This window comes from Anthonomus grandis, chromosome 2 (genome assembly GCF_022605725.1).
Source record: "Anthonomus grandis grandis chromosome 2, icAntGran1.3, whole genome shotgun sequence".
NCBI classification, from domain to species: domain Eukaryota; kingdom Metazoa; phylum Arthropoda; class Insecta; order Coleoptera; family Curculionidae; genus Anthonomus; species Anthonomus grandis.
Window position 1 is genome coordinate 46,272,462 of NC_065547.1, and position 25,830 is coordinate 46,298,291.

The 25,830-nt window shown below is 31.1% G+C and overlaps 2 protein-coding genes across 3 annotated transcripts in view; both read left to right on the top strand.

Moving 5' to 3' along the window:
• Positions 1-137: 137 nt before the first annotated feature.
• Positions 138-23,920, top strand: LOC126750364 (cell adhesion molecule DSCAM). Of its 2 annotated transcripts, none has more exons than XM_050459953.1 (6): positions 138-428; positions 16,512-16,765; positions 16,825-17,003; positions 17,066-17,195; positions 23,511-23,657; positions 23,730-23,920. In XM_050459953.1, exons 2-6 carry the CDS (start codon positions 16,573-16,575, stop codon positions 23,909-23,911), a joined length of 831 nt encoding a protein of 276 aa, XP_050315910.1. In that variant the 5' UTR covers positions 138-428; positions 16,512-16,572; the 3' UTR covers positions 23,912-23,920. The 2 variants fall into 2 exon arrangements, with proteins under 2 accessions (XP_050315910.1, XP_050315911.1); XM_050459954.1 differs by having other exon boundaries at positions 23,535-23,657.
• The window catches only part of LOC126750362 (vacuole membrane protein 1-like), a 66,940-nt gene continuing 65,022 nt past the window's right edge, over positions 23,913-25,830 (top strand). The window contains exon 1 of the mRNA XM_050459950.1: positions 23,913-24,030. The gene's annotated coding sequence lies outside the window, so the exon portion shown is untranslated. The remainder of the gene's footprint in view (positions 24,031-25,830) is intronic.

The following is a 25,830-nucleotide window of genomic DNA, read 5'->3' on the forward strand; positions in this document are numbered from 1 at the left end:
AAAAAAAGTTGATATTATAATTTTTTTAATAAAAATCTAAAATTGTCGAATTTAAAAACAATATCGTTACTAGTATTATTACATATATAACTTTAACCTGTACTCATTCTACCGAAGGTCTGGCAACGTCGCAAAAGAAAAACCTGCCCTTCGGAAATTAGAAAGAAAAACTTTTTTGGTGATTTTCCGTAATCGATTTTCACCGACAGGGGTGGGGTGTTGAGGTTTTCCCGTCGCCGATGAATATTAGAACATTAAGATAACCTAAATAGCTACCAATTGGAGAAACCTAAACTTATTTTATCGAAAAATGTTTAGGATATATCGGTCTAAAGGCGAGGAAATCCGGACAAAGTAATATGGAATTATGCATTATTATACGTTGGGATATGTTCTGTGCCTGATTTTCGTCGGTATTCATACTAAAGGTAGGTTCTATTTTAGGTAGTGAATTTGGCACAAACATTGATTTTTTTCCTGTTACCTGCATTTTATTTCTGCAGGGTACATTTTACCTACAAGATATGCATTTATATTTATTTGAGCATAGGATTAACAATTTTTATCAAACAGAAATGCTAAACTTATTAATGCAAATTTAATACCGCAAAGGTACAACCTATAAATCTGCTAAAAAATTCAAAGGAATCTTTAACAATAAATCAACAGATCATTAATAAATTATTTCTAGACACATGTATAATACATGACTCATAATTTACCAGATCAATTTCTTTGTTTCACATAAATTAAATTTAATTAATCTGTTATCTATAAATATAGTTCCTACACTTTTCAAACATTCTATGAAATGTAAAATGCTAAAATATTTGAGTTCAGATTGTACAAGCTTGAAAACATACTTTTAATATTTTTGCAAAACAATTAAACAATGCTATATACTTTAGAATTTGGTGTCCTAATGTTGCAATTGTGAGGTTCAAGTTAAAAAAAAAAGGACAATATTATAATATCAACAACAGAAAACATTTACTTATTAAAAGAACTAAACTCGGGGTGACCCCTCACAAAAAATATATATTTAATACCTATTCTGGCCTTACATTCTCTCTTCAGTCGCCATAAACAAATCTACATAAACATAAACAAATCGGAATTATTATGGTTATTTGATATTTTCTTTCATTTTAGCTGACAAAGCACTGATAAAGGAGAACATTTTTTTCTTAATTCAGAATAAATTGTACATTTATAAAAAATTAGACAAAAAAGTCTTACACAATGATTTTTTATCAATTAAAATTCCCAGATTTACCAAATTTGTCTTTAAGTATATATAGTTTATCCCTTCGTTCCCAGAATTATTTTTTGAAAGAAAAAAATTGACTTTTTGGATACAGTTCATTAATTAGTCCATACATAAATAAAGTTTTTTTTAAATTTTACTTGTGGTTTAGCTTTAGAAGGGAGTGCATTTAGTGAAATGGCTAGGAAATAAACATCCATTTATTATTTAATAATTACAGTTAATTTTTTATGGCATTCAGTCATGCAGTTTTTCCTATCAGAGAGGCATAACACGACTTGACATCTGAAACAAAATAGTTTTCTATTTAACAATCTTATAAATTATTATATCTATTTATATTGAGGTTTTTGAAAGTTATTTAAGTCATAGAAAACAATATGTCAAAGTCAATGATCAAATAAGTTCTTCTCTAAATAATAAAATGGGTATTCCACAGGAAATAATTTTAGGACCTATCTTGTTTATAACATATATTAATTCGCTATTGGGGTTAAACATAAATGGTTAATTTATATCTTATACTAATGACACAACATTGATCTTTTCATGGACCTCATGGGATGAGGGCAGAGGGAAGGCAATAAATAGAATAGATGTGATAAATCAATGGCTAAATTTAAATAAATTATTAGATTTAAATATTATAACTCTCGTAAAGTTTTACAACAAGCACAGGACACAAACTCACAACAAAGCATACATGTGAAAAATTGGTTTAATTCAAATTCTTTATCTCTTAACCTAAACAAAACAATCAATTAATCAATCAATCAATCAATCAATCGGATATATTACATATAAGCTTTTACAAAGTATGTGTAATAAAATCCAATAATTATAATCTATCTCAGTACATTTTAAGGTGCACCTAGGTAACCAAATACCTGTATGTGCAAAAAAATCAAAAACAATTTTATAAAAATAAATATTTAAACAAAATATGTCCCATCCACTAACTATTGCAAAGTTTCCATTTAACACCCAATAAATAATTAAACATTAGAAAACAAAAATCCTTCACGATCATGTATGAATGCCTAAAGCTATGAAATATGAAAATTAATTAACAGTAAGTAGTTTTTTAAATACATGTAAATGATCATAAATGTAATCCCCAGATATTTTACAAAATTTTTTGACAGCTTTTGTATGTCTAATATATGGTGGTAATAAGTTGTACAGTTTGGGTGCGTGGTAAAAAATTGATTTTAATTTCATAGTAGTGGCAACAGTTGGAATTGATAAGTGTTTATTTACATTTAATCTAGTCTGATACTGATGATTAACAAAGTTCTTAAATTTATTAGACTTGTGAATATATATACAGAGCGACCAACAGTATAAAGTGCATACATCAAAAATATTTCTGGAATAAAGTAATGCAATAGAAAATATTTTGTTTTTTTTGAAAATAACTTTTAAAATGTAGTTTTGGGTTACATTTAAAGAAGTCAATGTGTTTTGGTATATCCCACCCCAAAGAATTAGATCATACCTTAGTAGTGATTCCACAATTGCTTTATAAATCGAAATCAAAAGTTGTTTATTTAATATTTCCCTGAGCACATAAAACTTGTATATTAGTTTTCGAATATTTTTTGATAGTCTAAGGATGTGGTGGTCCCACTTTAAGTGTTTGTCAATATAGATTCCAAGATATTTTGTAGAGTGAACTTCATGAAGTTTATCCATAAGACTATCTATGTAAATACTATTAAATGATGGACGGTTTGCAGCTGTGAGGGAAAATGCTATATAAATAGTTTTAGTGATATTTAATGATAATTTAAATGAGTCTAGCCAGTGTTTTATTTTCTTTATACCGTTTATAGCATGTTCCTTCACCAAATCCCATGTTTCCCCATAGAAAGTTACTGCTGTGTCGTCAGCATAAGAGATAGTACTACCGTTTTGTATTGACATATTGGTTAAGGAATTTACATATGCCACAAATAAAATTGGACCCAGAACAGTCCCCTGAGGGATGCCCATTTTAATTTGAAGGGGTTCACTTATAGTATTTTCAACTTTGACGGATTGCTCTCGATCCATCAAATAATCATCAAAAACGTCTAACACGGTTCCCCTTATCCCATAGGATTCTAGGACTTGGAGCAATTTGTTATGAGGGACCGTGTCAAATGCCTTGGCTAGGTCTAGGAAGACCGTAAGACACTTTCTGCCACCATCCAAATGGTCTGTTATTTGCTCACAAAGCACACAAACTGGATCGGTTGTGCTGAGGCCACTCTGGAAACCAAATTGGTTCTTAGAAATTATATTGTTTTGATTAAAAAATTCCACCAGGCGGTCCTTAAGGCATTTCTCAAAGACTTTAGAAAAAATGTTCATTATACTTATGGGTCTATAATTATTTATATTTGATTTATCACCTGCCTTGTGAATAGGTTTTACTATGGCTTGTTTAAATTTTTTTGGGACCTTTGCAGTTTGAAAAATTAAATTTATAATGTGTGCGAGAGGGGAAGAAATATAGATATGAATATGTTTTATAATATCGGTTGTTATACCATCAATTCCGGGTGCAGAGGAATTTTTTAAAGAAGCAATTTGTTTGATAATTTCATTCTTATTAGTAGGTCTTAGAAACATTGAAGCCTGTGTGGATGGTTTTATTTGCAGGGAATCTGGAGGATTTTTAATTTTATTATACATATTGTAACCGACATCAACAAAATATTTGTTGCAAAAATTTGCCATATCCAACTTATTATTAAAACTAGAATTATTGTTAGTTACGTTAAACTTAAAATCTTGGTTACTGTTTGAATCTGTTACTTCATTTATTATCTTATATATTTTTTTTAGGTCAGTACCACTAGACTCGATTTTGGCTTTGTAATAATCCTGTTTACATTTCTTGATTAACGTGCACAAGGTATTACGGTAACTATTAAAGGCAGTTTTGTTTTCTAAATTGTTATGAATTAGTAGTGTTTTTTTCATTTTGTCCCTCTTTTTGATACTATTAATTATACCAATTGTGATCCATGGTTTTATTTTTTTATACTTATTTTGACATAATTTTTGGGTTTTTGAATGATTTAATGCTTGTGTAATAGTACTGTATAAAATTTCCAATGCTAGTTCTGGATCATCATTGTTAAAAATGCTTTCAAAATTTTGATTATGTATAAAATTTGTTAATATGGTATAATTTATTCTAACTGTATAAGAATTTACCTCCTCCTTGTTTTTTTGCAACCCAACTGTATCAGTAATATGCAACATGGTGGGAAAATGGTCAGTTATGGCAGATTGAATGAGAAAGGAAGAACAATTAATCTTAGAACCATTTTTTCTTCTCAAGAATATATGATCCAGACAACTAGATGAGTCAGTTGTAACCCTAGTGGCTGAGTTTATGGTAGAAATAAAACCGAAGTGGTTCAGAATAGCCTGGTATGTAATAATTTCATTATTGTTTTCATCAAGAAGGTTCAAATTTATATCCCCTAACATAATGTCAATCTGACTGGTAAATGAATCTGTAAAGAAAGTTTCGAGATCCGAAAGAAAATTATGTGTATTAGTAGAAGGTGGTCTGTATATACAAGAGAGTCTTATTGAGTAATTGTTTACTTTAAATTTGATACTGGTTAATGTTACTTTTGATAGGGCAAGCTCAATATGTGTTACATCGTGTACTAGGTTGGACCTAACATAAACAACTGTGCCATCATTTTGATTAAAACTTGCATTATTATAGTACATACAAAACCCATCCAAGCAAAACCCATTAGCATTCTCTATATGCCAACATTCTGTAAGGACAATAATATCACAAAAGTTAAGCCTATAGCTTTCAAGAAAACTAACTAACTGATCACAATAAACTTACAATTTTCTTTAAAAAAACAAGTATCAAGTAATGAAAAAAAACAACATTTTTCTGAATTATATTGGATAAGGAGCTCTCTTTTAAACCGCATATATTATCATTAAATAACAAACTAGCAAGTCTGAACTTTTCTTACTACTAAGAAAAATAATGCTATACACAACAACAGATATTGATAGAATTGTGTACATGGGCATGTTCCAGAGTCTAATGATGTATGGTGTCTTGGGGTGGACATATTTTTACAACAAAAAAAGCTACAAGAATCCTAACAAATTCTAAACACACAGACTCATGTCGACCGCACTTTAAACATTTAAAAATATTAACCTTCTCTGCAACATACACACAACAAGCACTCCAATATGTAAAAAGCAATATTGCTAACATGTCTACTCACAAAGCAATCCATATTTATGATACAAGTGATTCCTCAACATAGACTAACTTGAACTCAAAGAAATTTCAAAATATTATTCATCAAACTTTTTAATTGCCTGCCAGATGAAATCAAAAGTCTGCTCTCTAATAAATTCAAAATACAAAATCTTGCTTCACATAAGTCAATATAACATACAGGAATTCTTGGGGTTTGACTGGGGTACATGGTCTGCCAGTAATTGTATTTATTCCTATTTTACTATTTATTTATGTGTTAGTATATTGGCGTTTTATACAAGAACAAATGATAAAAAATACATAATTTATCAATAGTTACAATATTTTATCCCTATTTTACTATGAGTAAAATCTTTTGTAATTGATTTACTACTTCTTAACATTTTATTACTGGTGATACATATTTGATAACTATTGTATTAACAAACTAAGTTGTTGTTCTCCCATTAGTTTGATGATGCTTAAACTTAAATTGTATTGTAGGTTCTACTGCACAATTGGAGTTGTATTTTTTGCAAATGAAGATTCATTCAGTCACATCATTAAATGTTGCAAAAACCAGTATTGTTCCTTTCACTATATATCAAATGCCAACAGGCTAAATTTTAACTTGATTAGCCAAATAAGACCAGGACTTGAAATTAAAGCTGTGTCAAATGTGAAATATCTGGGAATTTTGATTGACCAAAATCTGAAGTGGATAGAACAGATAGACAATTCGATTTTTTAAGCAGAAAATTACTTTTACAAGTATATAAATCATTAATAGAATCATTACTTAGGTATGGCCTTATAATATAGGGCATCAATCTTATTTGAGACCATTTAAAATAATTCAAAATTATATTTTAAGAATAATCTACTGAGAGAGCAGACTATATCCTATACTAGTGATTTGTATAATAAATTCAAATTCAAAAAGTAACTTTATTGTCCCAGCAGAGTTATTGACAAAGCCTTATTAAATAATCATGATAAAAGTGTACTAAACAAGACATCATTATTTAAATTAAGTCCAAGAAAAATGATAATTGTGTATAAAAAATAGTAAAACAATAGTATAAACTTGAAAGATTCATAATGATTTTTATTTATACTTTCTCATCCTCTGGTTCAAACATATCATTACTGATAAATACAATGCTACAAAGATAAATAAGAAATATAAGAAATCTAGTTATCTAGAAATGGAAGGTTACAGATTTAACTTTCCACTTCATATACTATCCAAATTTAAAAAATTCTCTATTATACAAAGATTCTATTACACCCTAGTTACCTATTTTGTTTGGGTATTGCGTCGTTGTTTGATCAAGTATGTACCAATTTAGAAAACACTCTCTCTTCTAGATTGGTATCCAACAAAATCGGTAACTATTTATGCATTTGTCACAACAATATAGATTTTTCTAATAAACTCTTATTTACAAAGGTGGATGAAAACAAAAGAACTTAAAGAGTACAAATTAAAAAAGTCAAACCAAAAAGATCCAAGTCAGTAAAACTTATACTTTACTTTAATTAGACACATATGATAAATTAAAAAATTGCCTTCTAGCGCTTTTGGCCATTATCAAGGCTTAAGAAATTATCAAAGCAAAGACACTATTCGAAAAAACGATATATACAACATCTTACCTATAGCTTTCTTAAGTACTTAAGAAACTTCTTAAACACAGCATACAACTGATACACCCATTAGTAAAACTTAGGACTAGTAGATATCAGAAAGCAAAATACAGTTAAAACATTTTTTTTCAAATAACCGGAGCTCTTTCTAAAAAAAGAAGTTCTATGTTTTTGCATTGTTAAATAATTTTTATCTCGTAAAGAGTGATTATACACAGCCTCCCTATAAATTAGTTTTTAAATAAATATACTAGTTGTTGACACATATTTAGTTTTCTAGAAAATAAAGTCAAGTTAAAATTATACCAGTTATCACACAAAAGCCAACCCAACTTTTTTATATTTTCTGAAACATGATCAAATTATACAGCATGTATTCTAAACGTATTGTATCTGTTTTTTATTTACAAACACTTACTATGAAACAATACCAATAAATAGACATAATAAGTGCCCCACACAATTTTTTTCTGCTTTTGAAATTTAAAAGGTGTCTGCTATAAAAAGCTTCATTTTCACATAACTTCTTTTTAGTAAAGATTTTAAATGTTGTTCAAAATTAAGCTGTACATCTATACACAAACCCAAATTTCTAACGGAGTTAGCAAAAGTCAACTGAGTATTTTCAATCCGAATATCAAGTTGATTCATGAGTATTAAAACAGTAAGATTGTAGTTTTTGCAGGATTAATTGTCAGATTATGTTTTGTCGAGTATTGCAAAATGTTAGATAAATCTGAATTTAAAATCTCGGCACCATCATCAGGATAATCTGGATTAAACTGAAATATTAATTGTGTATCATCCGCATATGCTTGCATGTGCATTGATACAATAGAAAACATATCTGTGGTATAAATATAAATAACATACAATAAAGGGCTAAGTATGGAGCCTTGTGGCACTCCTGAAATAATGTTTTTACTCTGTGATGTCTCACCACCTATCCTAACTACCTGCCTTCGACCTGTTAAATATGACCTAAAGAACAGTATTTCAACCACCCCAAAACCATATGATAGCTTGGCACACATCAACTCATGATCAATAACATCAAAGGCTTTAGAGAAGTCTATCAAAATCAATATAGCAGCCATTTGCCTATATTCAATTTTTACAATGTTGTCAGTAATATTCAGAAGTGCAGCTGTTGTACTATGACTAGCTCTAAAGCCCGATTGATGCACAGGAAAAAAGCCATTTGTATTAAAGTGATCTGAACATGAACTACTCTTTCCAGAACCTTTAATATTACAGGAAGCACAGGCCTTAAATCTGTGAAACTGACACGATCATATTTTTTAGGCAGATATCAGAAAGCAAAATAGAGCTCCAATAATTTTTTTTTCAAATCACATACATATTTGGTAATCAGGACAGAACATCATTAAAAAACTCGTCTATTGTATAATATACCTTAGTATTTAACAATCTTTTTAAATCTAATATAAGTTTTCTTATTCACAGAGGAAGGTGATTGAACATTTTTTTACCCAAGTATTAAAACAAATTCTCACTTAATAAAGAACTACTTGTATTCAGCGTATAATAAATTAAAAAATTGCTGCTTAGCGCTTTCGGCCGTAGGCCATCGTCAGGGCTTAAAAAACATTGTCAAAGCAAGGATACTACTCAAAAAAAAGGGTACACAACATATTGCCTTTAAGAACTTAAGAAACCATCTAAGGCTCATAAAAATAAATCTAAAGTTTGTTGTATAGGATATAAATGTAAACAAGACTCATTGTACTTCAAGGAATTTTAAATACCAATGGGGTTGCCTTGGATCTCGAATTTAGTAGCTCAGATTTAATTAGTGTCGAACATGCAATAGACTAGATTTTTGAGAATAATTAGTTTTGACCTTTGTTGTGCAGAAAATTCTGATATATGAGGAATATTTTTATGATTTTGGTAAGGGAGATAACATGGCAATTATTAACAATTGTCTTGCTGGGATAGACTGGAATCAATTGTTTTTGGGAGAGACATCTATTGATGTCATAGTTTCAATTTTCTATAATGTGATCTACTCCTTGATGGAAAGATTTATTCCTGTAAAAAGGTACAAAAGTTCTTCTTTTCCATTTTTGTTTTCTTCAGAGCGTCGCAGTTTGATCATAAGAAAGAAATAAAGTCACAAAAAGTTTCAAATTAGTGGTCAACAGCAGGAATATAATAAATTTGTATTTTTGAGACATCAATTTGAGTACTTAAGAGAGTTGTGCTATCAACAATACATTAATAAGGTGGAAATGAATCTCGCTGACAATCTGGGGTACCTACTTCTGGTCATTTATTCAAAATAAAAAAACTGGTTTTAGCCTTCTCTCCAGAATGACATACAGTAACAGGATTAGCATGAATATCTCGGATACTGTGGATATGTTTGCAGAATACTTTTCATCTGTCTACTTGGATGAGCCAGTTAATGACATATACCATCTTTTGATTTTGATAAATCAATTTGTCTTAGCACTTTAACTTTGTCAACGCAGGATGCTTATAATGAGGTTATTACTTTCTCTAAGAAGAAGCTCTGCGCTGGACCAGATGGGATTCCGACATTCTTCCTAAAGAAATGTGTTTGTGTTCTTATGAAACCGAACCTGTTCATTTTTAACAAATCTCTTGGTACTGGTTCTTATCCCAATTCCTGGAAGAGAAGTTTTCTAAAACCCATTTTAAATCTGGTAGTAGAAATAAAATTTCCAATTATCGGGCTGTATGTAACAACCAATCTGAGTTGGCAAAGCTGCTTGACTGCCTGGTCAATCATAGGATTGTCTGCAGCTTTAAATCTTTATTTAATCCTGAGCAATTTGGATTTATAAAAGGCAGATAGGGTGCCACAAGGCTCCCACTTGGGCCCTGTTTTGTTTTGCCTCTTTTTGATTGATTTAGTTTGGAAACTTAAAAATTGTGTGATAATGTTCGCTGATGATGTGAAGCTATTTAGGCTTATCACATCCCTTTATGATGCTGTGCTCCTGCAAAAAGACCTTAATTTGTTTTTTGATTGGTGCCACTTGAAGAGAATGTCCCTTAATATCAATAAGTGCCATAAGATTACTTTTTCTAAACGAAGAAACCCTATTGCTTTTCTTTATAAAATAAGCAATGTAGCAATTCGTGTCAAAACAGAGGTTTCTGACTTCACCGGTAGGGCAATGAAAATGCTGGGTTTTATCCAACAACTGATTTGTCTTTGTTTACTTTTAGATTACTTTATTGCTCTCTTGTTAGGCCCATCTTGGACTCAATTGTGTGGTCCGTAGCCCGAAAGTGTTTGGTGAAAGGACAGGTGAACAAATTAGTTATAAGAGCGGGCATAAAATAGTACGAGGAACAGGACGTTTCTTTTGTTACGGCAACTAAAACTCTGGTAGCTTTTTTAGAACTCCTCCTATGGTTTAGGTAACTAAATTTGTTGGCTATTTAAAATAAAGAACATTGTTGCAGTACCCACAAATTTTATTAAAAATTTTAAGTTTGTTGTTACTAGAACTAAGTGTTTAAGGTATCATAAAGGTAGCAAAAAGTGGTTGCATAAACTGTGGTTCTTCTTCAGTGAAACTAATAAACTCAGTTTTCACAACTAGCATTTCTGGTTTGTTTTAATCTTATTCTTCGCATCAGCAACCAGTATTTTTTGCTATGACAACTAATAACTTTTTTATGATGACCAATAATTTTGGTCACAATAAGCAATAAATTTGTGTCATGATACTAATATACTACATGTCATTGATATTAATGTGTACGCAGCTATTTTAGTACGGTGGACGTTTCTTTTGTTTTTAGAAAGGGGTTAAATATTTAAAATAGTAATTCTTGGAGTTTAGGTTACCTGTATATACCTATATTTTTTTTACGCTTTGGGGAGTGCTCGCAGAAAAGTAGTAATAAAATTTACATATCAATTACAATTTTATTTGTGTATCTTGATTTTTTTATATATTTGAAAGGGAAATATTGATAATAATCATTATTATAAGATTTGCGATGGATTGGTGCTGGGCATATTATTCTTTTTAGAGTATCTTGTTACTTTCTTACCCACATAACGATGCAGATTGCACACATAAACCTACAATCAATTAACACCGGATTTAATAATTTTAAAACTTTGGTCACTGATAATAATAATTTTGATGCAATCTTTGTAACCGAGACTTGGCTAAATAATAACCAGGATGCACAGGTATTTGAAATACCAGGCTACAGATTTTTTAACTCTAATAGGGAGTTTGGTAGAGGAGGTGGTGTAGGTGCTTATTTTAAAAACCATTTGAAGGTTGAAACGATTAAATTCAACTTTTTCTATATCACATTCTTTAGAGAATATATGTTTTAAACTTCAAGTGGGAACTAAAGGAATAGCTTTTGCAAATTTTTATAAGCCACCCCATATAAATGCACATTCGCTTATCCCAGATTTTGATAATGTTTTGTCGGAATTGGCTGTACAATATGACACTGTAATATGTCTGGGGGACTTTAACGTGGATTTTTTTAATTTGGATAATCCAGTATTGCATTGCTTTGAATCATATAACTTATTTCAGATTTTGGATGAACCCACACATATTACAGCTCATGGTGGTAAATTAATAGATCCTATTTTTGTCTCAGATAGGCAGATTGTTCTAACTTGTGGTACACAATCGGCGGATGAGTTTTCTGACCATAGATTGGTGTATGCAAATTTGAGGCTAGAGATAGAAAAAGCACAAACAAAATTTGTTACATATAGGTGCTATAAAAACTTTGATAATAACGCTTTTCTTTCTGACTTACAGTCATTACCGTGGCATAATATATTATACGAAAAGGTTATAGAGAAAAAGCTAGAATTATTTAATGAATTTTTATTAACAATATTTAATATTCATACACCAATAAGAACTGTAAGGGTTACAAAGCCTAGGGCTCCTTGGCTGACGCCAAATTTAAAATACCTCATGAAAGAAAGAGATAAAGCCCTGCAGAAATATAAGCTATCAAAATCGCCTGTTGATTGGTCTCGATATAAAGAATTACGTAACTATACACTTTCAATGGTCAGAGCTGAAAAGAGGGCTTATATTAACTTCATTTCTAATAGGAAATCGGACAAGGATTTATGGACCGCACTAAAAGATTTAAGTGTCTATAGTAGAAAAAAACAAAATATGGAGCTACCAGAGGAACTTTCAAATCCAGAAACAATTATTCAACACTTTGCGCAGTATATACAATATGTCTCAAATTGTGATAATAAAATATTTTTTTATAATAATAATAAATTTAATTTTAGCGATTTTGCTTTCCAGTTATGCACAGTTGATGACATAAGTAAAGCACTTCAAAGCATTAAAACGAATGCCTGTGGGACTGATGGTGTAACAGCCAATATGATTAAGCAGTGTAGCCCTTTCATAGATCCTTTTATTACAAATATTGTAAATTGTTGTATTGAGCAGAGTTATTTTCCAACTTCTTGAAAAAATAGTGTAGGTTTGCCTTTACCAAAAAATAAAAATCCTACTACATATAATGATTTAAGAATTATATCTATATTACCGGCTATGTCAAAGATTTTGGAAAAAATATTACATCAACAAATGTATAATTACTTTAATTTAAATGCGATTATTCCAGAGTTCCAAAATGGTTTTCGAAAAGCACACTCGACGGTTGGAGCTTTGGCAGTTGTTACACATGATATTATTCAAGCTTATGATGAAGGTTTAGAGAGCGTTCTAATACTTTTGAACTACTCAAAGGCATTCGATACGATTAATCACGAACTTCTAATCGCCAAGCTTAAATATTATGGATTCAGTGCTGATGCTCTGGCTCTTATGACAGCATACATTTCAAACAGAACACAGCGAGTTAAAGTGGGTGAAAAGTATTCAGAGGAGTGTAGAGTGTCATCCGGAGTGCCACAGGGGTCAATATTGGGTCCACTTTTATTTATCATTTACACTGCTGACGTCTTAAGATCTCCTCAGTATTGCAAAGTTCAAGCGTTCGCTGACGACACTCAGCTTTATTGTCATTTTAATATTAAAAATCATAACCAAACAATAGAAAACATAAACAGGGATCTGCAATTAATAACAAACATTTCAGAGGAACATTCATTAAAACTTAATTCATCAAAGTCTAAGCTTATGTTTTTTGGCCGAAAAAAAAGTAAAAATATATTTTCAGTTGTTAGTAATATAAAAATAAATGGTGAAAAGCTTGAATTCTGTGAAGAAGCACGTAATTTAGGGGTAGTAATAGATACTGAATTAAATTTTGAAAGCCATATTAAAAACCTTATTCAAAAAGCATATATATCATTAAAACAATTATATAATAGTCGTCAAATTTTAAGCGTCGAATTAAAAAGAAAGCTATGTGAAACCCTTGTTTTGTCTCACTTTAATTATGCAGACATAGTTTATGGCCCGTGCCTCAGACATTGTGACAAATTTCGAATACAAAAAATCCAAAATATGTGTTGCCGTTTAATATTCAATATTGGAAAATATGACAGCATATCTTATAAAATTAATGAAACTAAATGGTTAAATATGACAAATCGAAGGCTATTACATCTTGGAATCTTTTTTCATGAACTTATAAATAAACGCAAATATATTTCAACGTGCTTCATAGAAAAAATCAAGACCAATGACAGTGTACACTCTAGAAATACTAGAAATAAAACAAAGTTCGTGATTCCTAAACATAAAACAGCCTTTTTTCAAAAAAGTTCTTTGTATACCTCTGTTCATCTTTATAATTCTTTGCCCGATTATATGAAAGTATTTACAACAAAAAAATTTAAATATGTGTTAAAGTCTATAATAATGAGTAAGCAAGTACAGGACTATAATTTGACCCACCGCTAGTCTGTTGCCTGCTGCCCGAAGCGTAAAAGATTTTCTCAGCAAAGTGACTATTTCTTTTTGATGTTTTTGTTTATTTATTTATTTTTTGTTGGGTGTATTACGGAAACATTTTCAGGTTCCTTTATATTTGCTTTTTTGAGCATTTTTTTTTCTTTAATTACTGTTAACTATAAGTTAAGATTACATTATTTAAAGTGCGTTTCAAGTGCATAATTATTTGGCACATGTGTGTTATTTAGCATTTTTTGAAATCTGTTAGAGGGTTGAGTTTGAATAGCCCTAGGCTAGACTTCGCCAACTGATAGGTTAAGAAACATATTATACAAATATTATGTAATAAATTTTTGCAAATAAAAGTCGTTTAATATTATTATTATTATTATTATTATACCAAACTGTTTTTGTTATGATAATCAATTATTTTGTTTGTGACAAATTATAATCTTAGTAATGCCAACTAATAATCTTTGTTGAAGTCCAGTGCAAATTACGAGGCAAGCAAAATGTCCTTAAGCCTTTGTAAATATTTTGTGCACTTCATGATCAACAGATTTAGGTCCACAAATTCGTGAGCGTCTTTTCTCCTTATCATGCATGGCACAAAATGTATGCACACGTTTGAAGACATTTTGCTTGCTTAGTTTAGACTCGCCTTAAACCAAAATACTATATTTTTACAATCATATCATAACAAAAAGTATTGATTGTTAAATTGTTGTAACACCTCACTCTTGCCTCCTCCTCTCTGTTGAGATGCCAATCGCCAGTTACTCTACATAAACACTATTTAAAAATGAAATGTTATAGAAGTAATGCTATATTTGAAAAATCAGAGGACTTACCTTCAAAGGCATCTAAATAAGTTTCTAGGCACCTACTTATTAGCTGGCCTTGGATGGACTTTTTGTGATTCGACAAACTTCGGGGCCGAGGCACTACGTGCAATAAGTATTATTTTCTAAAATCTTGGGTCCGAAAGCTTCCGAAGGATGAACTAACAAACATTAGTTGTTTGAACCAGGTTGTCACAACTAAATTTGTAGTAATGTTTTGGTTGTTTTTTTATTGAACGTTCTTGGAAAATAATGAAGAATCGTTTCCATAAAAAAATTAGTAATATATGTTATTACAAAAAATAGTCGTTTTTGGAGCTGATAAAGTTAGTTGTAGTAGCTTACAAGGTCCAACTAATTTAAAATAGCTGGAACAATAGAGACATAAAAATTGAGGCAACAAATTTTATAGTAATAGCAACTAAAAAATGTCAACTAACATGTTTAGCTAACCTGTTTTTCTCAGTGTATAACGGCTACATTAAGCAGATTGAAAAGACTCAAAATAAATTTTTAAGGGTGGGTGCTTTTAGATGTTGTTACAGAAGACAGGAGTATTACCATCAGTGGGTCAGGGATAACCTGAACTTACCCACATTAGAGTCACTAAGAACATTACTCGACTTATGTTTTATGCATAAGGTTTTAATTGCTACTATAGATTTATATATTATTTCATAGGGTCTTTATTTAATTAATTCATCTACACCTTTCATTGATTTATAGATAGTTTTGTATCTGTATATTATATATATATATATATATATATATATATAATAATAATAATAATAATAATAATAATAATAATAATAATAATAGACAGTTTATATTTCCTCATAAGATATTACATATGCTCACTCATAGATATAAATAAGTTTACAATATAAATACAAAGAAAAAGAAATCCATCAATGTATATTAATTCAACATGTAACTGTAAAGAGGAAATAAAGGTCATGTTTCAGCTACCCTCAGAAGAAGGAGCTGTTAAGACCTTGAATATTACACTTATAATTTAAAAAAAAATATCGCGAACCGCATTATAAACTGTACGAGTAGCATGCATACCCTACATCCATAACTAACCGAAAAGAAAAGAAATCTAAATTATCCTAGCTTACTTATTATTTACTAATAGGAGGCAGGAAAGGAGGAACGAGGGGTACAGGTACATTAACTATATTTCTGTTGTAGACTCTTATAGTAGAGAAAAATATACATATAAAAATTTATATTTCCAAACGCGCGCCAGATCCAAACACGGAATCCCGACACAAAAGAGCAAAACCAGGGCGACTGATTTACCAGAGATGTCAGTATTAAATATTTTCATAAATTATTTCAATGCATTAAATATTATTTTCTTTAGATGAAAGAACCATTTTTATTGATTTTTTAAAAGCCGATGTAGATTTAGATATATATATATATATATATCTAATCTATATATATATATATATATATATATATATATATATATATATATATATATTATATGTTTGTATGGGTATGCTATGTAAGACTTTTGTATAAATGGATTCCGTAAATAAATAAACAAATACTCTTTGATATGAAAAACCAGTATTTTGCTTATCATTACACCAAAATGAATATTAATTTTATCACAGAAACTCGCCCACCACAAACTAAAAAAGCGACGGTGGACATAGGCAAGAACATCACAATAAAATGCCCGCTCAACTCCAAAGACGTGATGTGGGAGCGGGAAGGGAAAAAACAGAACCCAACGAGTCCATGATGGTATTCACAAATGGCAGTTTATTTTTACGGGAAGTTGACAGTACCGATGCGGGCGTTTATAGTTGTATGAGGCAAAATGATGTAAGAGATATAAGGGCTAAGGTTAACGTCGTTGTAAGAAGTAAGTGAGGCTACAGTGGAACCGTACCTGAATATTTATTACAATTTAATGAATTTTAGCACCTCCACCACCACCAATACTGTCAATAAAACCCCATACTGTTCTAGCTGTATTAATTTATGAGATGAATGGCACTGGGGGTTACCCGGTTACGTATTTTACTGCCGAATATCGTCCCGCCTACAATTCCAGCGCTAAATGGATCCCTATTTCGCCTAATCACATAATGCCTAGCAGTGTAAGTCTTATGTTAACCTATAAGTTTATAGAAGAACTGAAAAGATTTGTCTGCTCAAATAGAAACAACTGGAACTATATAGTCTCATTCCAAATACCACTTATGAATTTAGGATGTGGGCGACCAATCCTTTAGGTAGAAGTCCTATAGTAACTGCTGTAGCGACAACTAGAGGTCAATATTCTGAAACAGGTAGGGTGTGTTTTTGTGATTGTCTTGTGAAGTAGATGTATTGCTTTTGCATTATCGCTAGAATCATCGAGGAGTGAACAGGTACCTTTGTTACCTTTAAATTGTTATTTTCGACACAAATTGATAACCTATACTTTATATAGGGTGTCGCAAAAATCAACAGTAAGTCAAAAACTAGTAAAAATCCAAAAACTAGTAAATTAAAACCAAAATCTAGTAAATTACGTAATCAAGTATCTTATCATTTTGAAACCTAGATTGGATATGCCAACCTTTGAAATCAGTTGACCAAAGCAGGAGAAAGTAAAGTCAAAGTCTCTTTGTGAGACTTTGACTTTCAGTATTGAATTAGTTCACTTCATCCGTGCAAACTTGACAAGCCAATTAAACCAAATCCGAAAAAACTAAGAAAACTCAAACAAAAATCATTCAATCGAAGAAACTCGAATTAATCAAGAAGTTCCTTTTCCCTCTTCTGTTTTATATTAAAAAAAAGAAAGAAAAGAAATCGGACTTTTCGCGGATAAAAACCGTTTTAACGAGAATTTAAGTTAATTTAAATCGATTTATCAGAATGTAACATCGGGGATTTGTTTTTTTTTTTTATTATTTTTTTTTATTATTTGGAGGGATCAGTACACCCTGACTCCCTGCCACATTTATTTACAGTAATTTTATAAAAAGAAAAATTATGTACGAACAAAAAAAAAATATATATATTATTACACTGTATCTATCTTAAATTAACGCCTAGGTGTTCATAACACACCTGTGTGCGCTGTTGTTTCAAAAAAAAGTTGGTTCTATTTTCCGAATTATAATAAACTTGCTTAACTAATCTTAAAACTATTGTGATAAATCCTGCTCTCGATTTTATATTTTTGTCCTAGTTTTAAATGAAATATTTTTGTCCTTTTAGTCCTAAACACCTATGTCTCTCAACAATTGCATAACACTTGTTATTACATATTATATACAAGTATAAAAACTAACTATCCTACATTAGAAAACAGTGGCAAAATCTTGGTAATGGTTATGAACATACTTATTGCATTCCTTGCTAAATTTTGATTTATTTTTTAATTTTTTTAATGTGCAAGGCAGAAGAATTTTAAATTTATATTTTTTAAACTGCTAGGAATGTATAAATCACCTCTAGCCCTGGATCTTTTATTATGGATATGATTTATATGGTTTCTTATGTGAGTTTTAAAATGAATATATGTACATATTGTTGTAATGTATAATGTCCTTATATTAGTTGCTTGTTCTGTAAAAAGTTGATTTGTAGGGAAAAGCCTTGATTTGTTAAAAATAGTCTTCAAGATATATTTATGGACAATAGTTAATTTATATAAAGCATTGTTATTTAATCCTCCCCATACTAAAATACCATATCTTAAAATTGACTCAGTGAGTGATTTATAAATTATAATAAGTTCCTTAATATTTAGAAACGTTCTAAGTATATAAAATTTATAAATCAATTTTTTTAGTTTATTTGCCAGATAATCTGCATGTACATGCCATTTAAGATTCTGATCTACATATATCCCGAGATACTTAGTATGAGCTGTTTCCTTGATCTGATTATATCTATCAATAGAAAACTGAGAAAAATTGGGTCTATTTGATGCAGTTAGTGAAAAGGCAATGTAGTTGGTTTTGGTGACATTTAGACTTAGCTTAATTGTTTCCAGCCAATTTTTTACTTGATTAAGGCGTTCTATGGCATACTGCTTTGTTTGATCCCAGTCTGTACCATTAAAAAGTAATGCTGTGTCGTCTGCGTATGAAATAATTTCTCCATTATTAAGTTTTGTTTTAAGGAGAGAGTTTAAGTAAATTATAAACAGAACCGGGCCTAACACTGTGCCTTGCGGGACTTCTATCTGTATTACCTCTTCTTTGCTTAAAGTATTATTTATTTTAACAACTTGTCGTCTATTTTTTAAGTAATTCTTCATTAGAGTTATTGCAGTTCATCTTACCCCATAATGTTCCAAAACTTCAAACAGTTTGTTATGTGGAACAGTATCAAATGCCTTAGCGAGATCTATGAAAACACCAAGGCACTTTCTGCTCTGGTTAAGATGATTAGTGACTGCTGAAGTGAGTTTGTGTAATGCATCGGAAGTACTACAACCTGGTAAAAACCCATATTGATTTTCAGCCAAAATGTTATTAGTGACAAAGAAGCTCAATAATCTGTCTTTCAGACTTTTTTCAAATATTTTTGCGAAGCAAGTTATTAAGCTTATCGGCCGGTAATTACTGACAACATTTTTGGGTCCTGATTTATGAATCGGAGTGACAATTGTTAATTTAAAGCTTGAAGGTATATGTCCAGTCTTATAGATTTGATTTATGATGTGAATAAGTGGCTCTAGAATTTCTATGTGTGTTTGTTTAATCAGATTAGCCGATATACCATCAAAACCTGGGGAACTTTTATTTTTAAGGTTGTTAATGTGTTTTATTAGTTCATTATGGGTAATAGGTGTTTTCTCCATTTTCATTTTTTATTTTAATGTGAAGTTTTTCTGTCTGTTTTTGATTCGTTGCATCTCTTATTACTTCATACATTTTCTTCATATTATCTTTATTTTTATTAATCTCATTTCTATAATAATTTCTTTTTTGAATTGATATAATTTTATTTAAATGGTTTCTATAATTTTTATATTCATTTTCTAGTTCTACATTATAATTTTTTAATAGTTTTCGTTTTAGTTTGTCCCTATGTTTGATTGAGGCTATTATACCATTGGTAATCCATTTTTTAATTTTTCTGTATTTCTTGTAAAATAAAGAGTGGCTTTCGGAGCTTTTTATATGCTTTGTATAGATTTCAAAAAAAGTGCTCATTGCTTGGTCAGGATTGTCTATTTCTTTTATTACCGTCCAGTCTTGTTCATTTAACAGTCTTTTAAGATTATGTATGTCTATTGATTTTTTATTAGATTCTGTTTTTTGGGTTACAGCTCGGAAACTTTTATCTTTAAAGGCAACATTCATCATTACTGGAAAATGATCTGTTAGACAGCTATCTAAAACAAATGATTTAAACTCTGCGGAAGAAATATTTTTACATTTTAAGAAAATGTGATCTAAATTAGTTTTGGTGTCTGGTCGTGTAATTGAATTTATATAAGATAAATAGCCCGATTGTGACATTACAGTTGAATACTTAATAACATTATTATCTTCAAGATTTAATAGATCTATATTAACGTCCCCAGTAAATATTTCTAGTTGTTTGATTATTGTTATTTAAACTTAAGAATTCTTCCAAATCCTGAATAAAAAGATCTTTTGAAATAGGAGGTGGCTTATACACGGCTGTAACTCCCACAGTAATATCCTTGACATGACATACTACTCTAGCCAAAGTGACTTGAGATTTCGGCAATATTACTGTGGAGAACACCGGGTCCAATTCAGGTTTTATCAGAATTATGATTCCATCATTTTTATTGTATTTGCCTTCATTATAGAATGTTTCATAACCCCTTATATTAAAGTCATCCTTCGAGGATACTTGAAAAGATTCACTTAATACAATTATGTCTGTAAAGCCTAATTTAAAATTTTCTAACAATAGAATTAGATTGTCGAAATTTTTTCTTACACTTCTAATATTTACATGTACCAAATTAAAAATACTTGCATTTACATTTACTTCATTATGCAACATACTGCTATCCACCGTCAAGATATTGTCATCTCCATCCATTTTGTTCAGAAGGTCTTCTTGATTAATTACAACCATTATTCTCCATAGTCAATCTTTTTCTTTGTGCTTTCAAGAAAATATTTTGTTGATGGACAATTGCTATCTAGGGCTGTATGTTCAACATTGTGGTTTAAATTATATTTTCTGTTTGCTGAGATGCAGTTATAACATTTGTGTTGAACACTTTTACATGTTTTTGTTTCGTGCTCACCCGCGCAGGTTCCACATGCTGTATTATTATTACAAACATTGCTTTTGTGATTGTATCCTTGGCATTTATAACATCTTGTAAATGGAACATCGTCATACACAGCACAACGATTCCATCCAATACAGGCCATTCCTGAGCCAATAAACTTCCAGTAGGCCTCCGATTCACACTCCAGGAAAATAATTGAGAACCTTTTTGTTCGTTCCTTTTGATGTAAGTTACTGTAAATTCATCATTTTGCATTATCCAATGGTTTTGACGTCTTATTTTGTCTTCAATGATTTCTGGTGTTCCGTCCCCTGTGTATCCAACAATTTTAACTCGTGGCCTTTTCTTCTTCGGTATGTTAGCCTCCACTGTGTGTCCTAATTTTGTTTCAATTGCTTTTTTCAGTGATCCTATTTCCTCTTTTGTGTTGCATTTAAAAATTATATTTCCATTTTTTGTGCTATTAATATTTTTCACTCCTATTTTCAGATCATTAGGATTTATTTTTTCTTGGATTAGTTTTAGCGTTTTTTCAGAGTCTAAACCACTTTTGGATTTCATAATTAATGTAGGAAATTGAGATGGTTTATTTCCCATTATTGTTTGGCCCCTTTTTGCAATATCAGAATAGGTATTTTGTTGTTTCTTGTTAATATTGATTTCTTTTCTAAGTTCAGTTACTTCACTTTTTAGGTTTACTAGTTCATTTTTCATTTCTTTCATCAAATTAAACATTTCTGGAGTTTTTCCTAAAACTTCCTTGCACTTAAAGCATAACAGCACTAAAACTCTTCTTTGCAATGGCATACATTTTATTTCCGAAGACGATAAGTTCGTACATTTTTTGTGTATTTTTGCCGCACAAAGATCGCAAATATACACTTGATCATTGTCCACTACTTTATCGCAGTTATTGCATATTTCCGTACTCTGATTTCCAACCATATTTATTTATTTAAAAATTGGAATTCACACAAGTTTTACACACATTTCTTTACCATTGTTAAGTACGCGTTTAGCATCAAGTGAGGAATTCGCGTTATTCACAAAAACTTTTTATCGATAACGGAGCCGAGAGAAGCGTGACTTATCACACGACGTCTGAATTTACACTCTCTTTTAATCGTCATCATTGATTATTTTTATTCTCTTATAATTTTTTTTAAGCAACACAAAAGTCTTTTCATAATAGTAAATCGCGTTAGCGCCTCATTCAAATATTAATCTTGAAAAAATGGAATGTGCCGCGATGCAAATGTTAAATCGCCACCGCTATGACTTCTGGGGGGAAAAAGGTGAGTTATTTCCGATTCAAGTAAGTTTTTTCAATGTTTATGGGAAAACATTGCTTTAGACGTGGTTTTTTAATGCAATAAAATAATGCTTACGGGTTCTAGTGCGTATAATTACCACTCAACCATGTCCAAGTGACCTATGATAAAAGAAGCTGGACAACACGAACAGAAAACATAATATCAAATTGTAAATTCCCTTTTTTCTTCTGTATACAGATCTTCTTTAAAAAGTATATAAGGCATAAGAAATTAGAGGCTCTTATTAATTTTATTGAAGTGCTTAATTAAAGTGCACTTCACATTAGTTCCAGGCAACGAAATACCGGTTATTAATTAATAACTTAACAGCAGAACAAGAGTAATAAGCTATCGAATGGAAGTTAATTACAAATGTATTTGTGAGACTTTGACTTTCAGTTTACTTTCTCCTCCTTTGGTCATATATCTACGTTTCTTTGAGAATAATGGATGATTATTTTGAATGATCAGTTGCCAAATAGTGAAGTAATTTCCTTTTCCAGGACAGTTAGTTATAGTTGGGAAATGATGGTCAAAAGGCACAAGTTGAGCAAAAATCTGATAATTTCGTAAAAATGCGAACAGTTGTGTTTGAATTTTGTTTTGTTTTTGTAGTTACGTCAATTTTTTTCGGTTTTTTATGAATGCTTATAATTTTAAAAGTACTCAAGATACTGATCCCTGATCACTTGATCTATTGCTTGTTTTCGCCTTATCGTTGATTTTTGGGACACCCTGTATAATCAACTCGCACCAGTGCTGTAGCTTTAAAACAAAGTAAATTTTACTATATGATCCTAGCTACGACCTTGAGACACGCAAACCATCACTCATAAAAAAAGACACAGGGTCAATTTTACTATATGACCCTAGCTAGCTATGATCTTGACACGACATCATCACTCTCATAAAAAAAAGATAACTTACTTGGCTTCCCTTGCATCCCGTAGACTCGTAGACGTACATGCCTATATACTCTGCTTCCTATAGCCTTTTTCTTCTTCTTCTTCCCTCCTGGTCTTTTTGGTGTTTCCAACGACTCTTCCTCTCTTTTTCACGTAAATCAGAATTAGCGAGGCATTTCTTGAAAGGGGCCGGCGAGTTTGACACCAGATGGTGGGCGGTGGCCGTCGGAGTGGTCCTCGGAAGCCTAATCCTGCTCAGTATCGGGGTGTGCACGTTGCTGTTTCAGGAGTGTCGCAATCCTCAACCCGGTACGTTTCGTTTTATCATTTTTTTTTTGGTTTTTGTTAAGACACCTTAAATTGAATCGTGTTTGTTTACAGCCGAAGATGAACCGGAAATCATTGAGCTACTCCCGAACATAATCCTGAATCCGGGATTCGAAGGGAGTCAGCAACGTCGTCGTCCCAGCGAAGACCTCAGCCCCGATGAGAATTCCAATAACGAAACTCCACTTCGCCTTAATAATAATACGGTAGTTTATCCGCAAAGTCACACCTTATAGCGTCAAGAGTCCTCCCTGGATTCATTTATTTCTTGCGCGTCTTCGCATTATGTCAAGTAAAACAAAAGCGGTTGGCAATAGAGTTGGTTCTTTATAACGGCCTTGTGCTTGGGGAATTGGTAAGTCATAAATTAAAAGCATACTTATAAATAATAATAATAATAATAATAATAAATTCTTTATTCAACTTCTTCGTAAAAAATTAACTAATTTACATATTACACTAACCAAAACACATTTTATCAAAATGCAACACGAAAGTTGACTAAAATAGATCTGATCTACATGAAGAAAAAAAATATATACATATTTAAGATGTCATAATTCGAACACTTTTTCTCCCTTATTGAGTGCCCCCATGCACTCTTTCTTGTGAGACAAACCTTGACAGTCTTTTTAAATTTTTTCATAGGTAGGGGAGCAAGAGGTAACTGCGAACACTTAAAGAATAAAATTTGTTACTTCAAAAGTATTCATGTTAGAGGCATGTTATTTGATGTGAATGGCCAAGAAACCTATTAGAAAGAATACTATAGGAACGAAGGCATTAAAGGTTAAAAAAAAATAAGTCAAAATATCTTATTAAAAATATAAATTGCAAATTCGGCCTTACTCGAACATTGGGGGTAATGCCGTACACCTATGGAGAAATACCAAACAGAAACAAAAATTATCAAAAAATAGTTTAGTTTGAACAAATATAGTTATTTGCTGTTTCTGCGCAAAGTTTGTGAACCAATACAGGTATACCAAACTTCTGATTTTCCAACATCTCCGCATATAAGACCATCTTCACCTTCATTTTGCTCAGTTTCCATAATTTCCATATCCATATCATCCATTTCGTCATCGTCGCAAAGGTTTTTTGCGCTAACAGTGTCCTCGTCTTCACTGTACGAGTCAAACACCTTTCTAATAACCGATTTTTTTGTGGCAGATTTATTTATTTTTTCTTCTTTTATATTTTTTTTCTCAATTTTTCTTCCAATACTGGTTTTAAAGGGGCACATCATTTATCTTTTGAACAACCTGGCCTTGGTTCAAAGGAGCCTGAAAATATTTTGGATAGCATATTGTCACTTATTACAGTTGTAGTCGCCACTACCGATTCTTGGATTATTAGTGTAGCTGAATTTGAAACGTAAAATTTGTCCCTATTGAAAACACCTGGGTTTATAGGAAAGATACCCGCTTTCTCAAAACCTTTTATGGCTTTTTCTGCACTAGCAACTGCAATATAGGCTTTGGTGATTATACCGTTGACATCGGTCATCAAAATACGTTTATATGGTCTTGATTTTAAAAACATGTCAGATCCAATGACTGAATACGATGGGATGTATGTGGAAGAATTAACAACATATGAATTCCATTGCTTCTACGAAATGCATAGATTGGTAAAGATATGTGACTTGTATGATTGTTAATGATGAAAAAAACGGGATCGTCAGTTGTAGCGTTATTTGTTTTGGAAAAATATTTCAACCAAATCAGAAACACACACAGACCAAATCATCTGTCATCCAACCGCTCCTAGTACATGTATAAATAGAACCCGGTGGACCATTTCGTTCCAATGCGGATGCCATCCTAACCCTAGGATAAATAAATAAAGGGGGTGTAAATGAAGTGATATTTCTCCCCTTTCTCCACTAGTTATAGGACTGATTTGTTTTTGCCCTTTTCTGGCTATTATTCGAGGCGGTCTGTTAACTGTAGTTGAACTTGAAGAAAATTGAAATTATTCCATTAAGTCCTGCGAATTCCTAAAAAATCTGTTGATTTCTTCCTCGTTGAAGGCTTGTATTCTGTTTATACTTATAGCTTCTGGTTTTCTAAACCTGAGTTCAGGATGTCTTCTCATAAATCCATACATCTAATCTTTTCCTGCCTCTTCTTTATCCCTATTAAATTTGTGA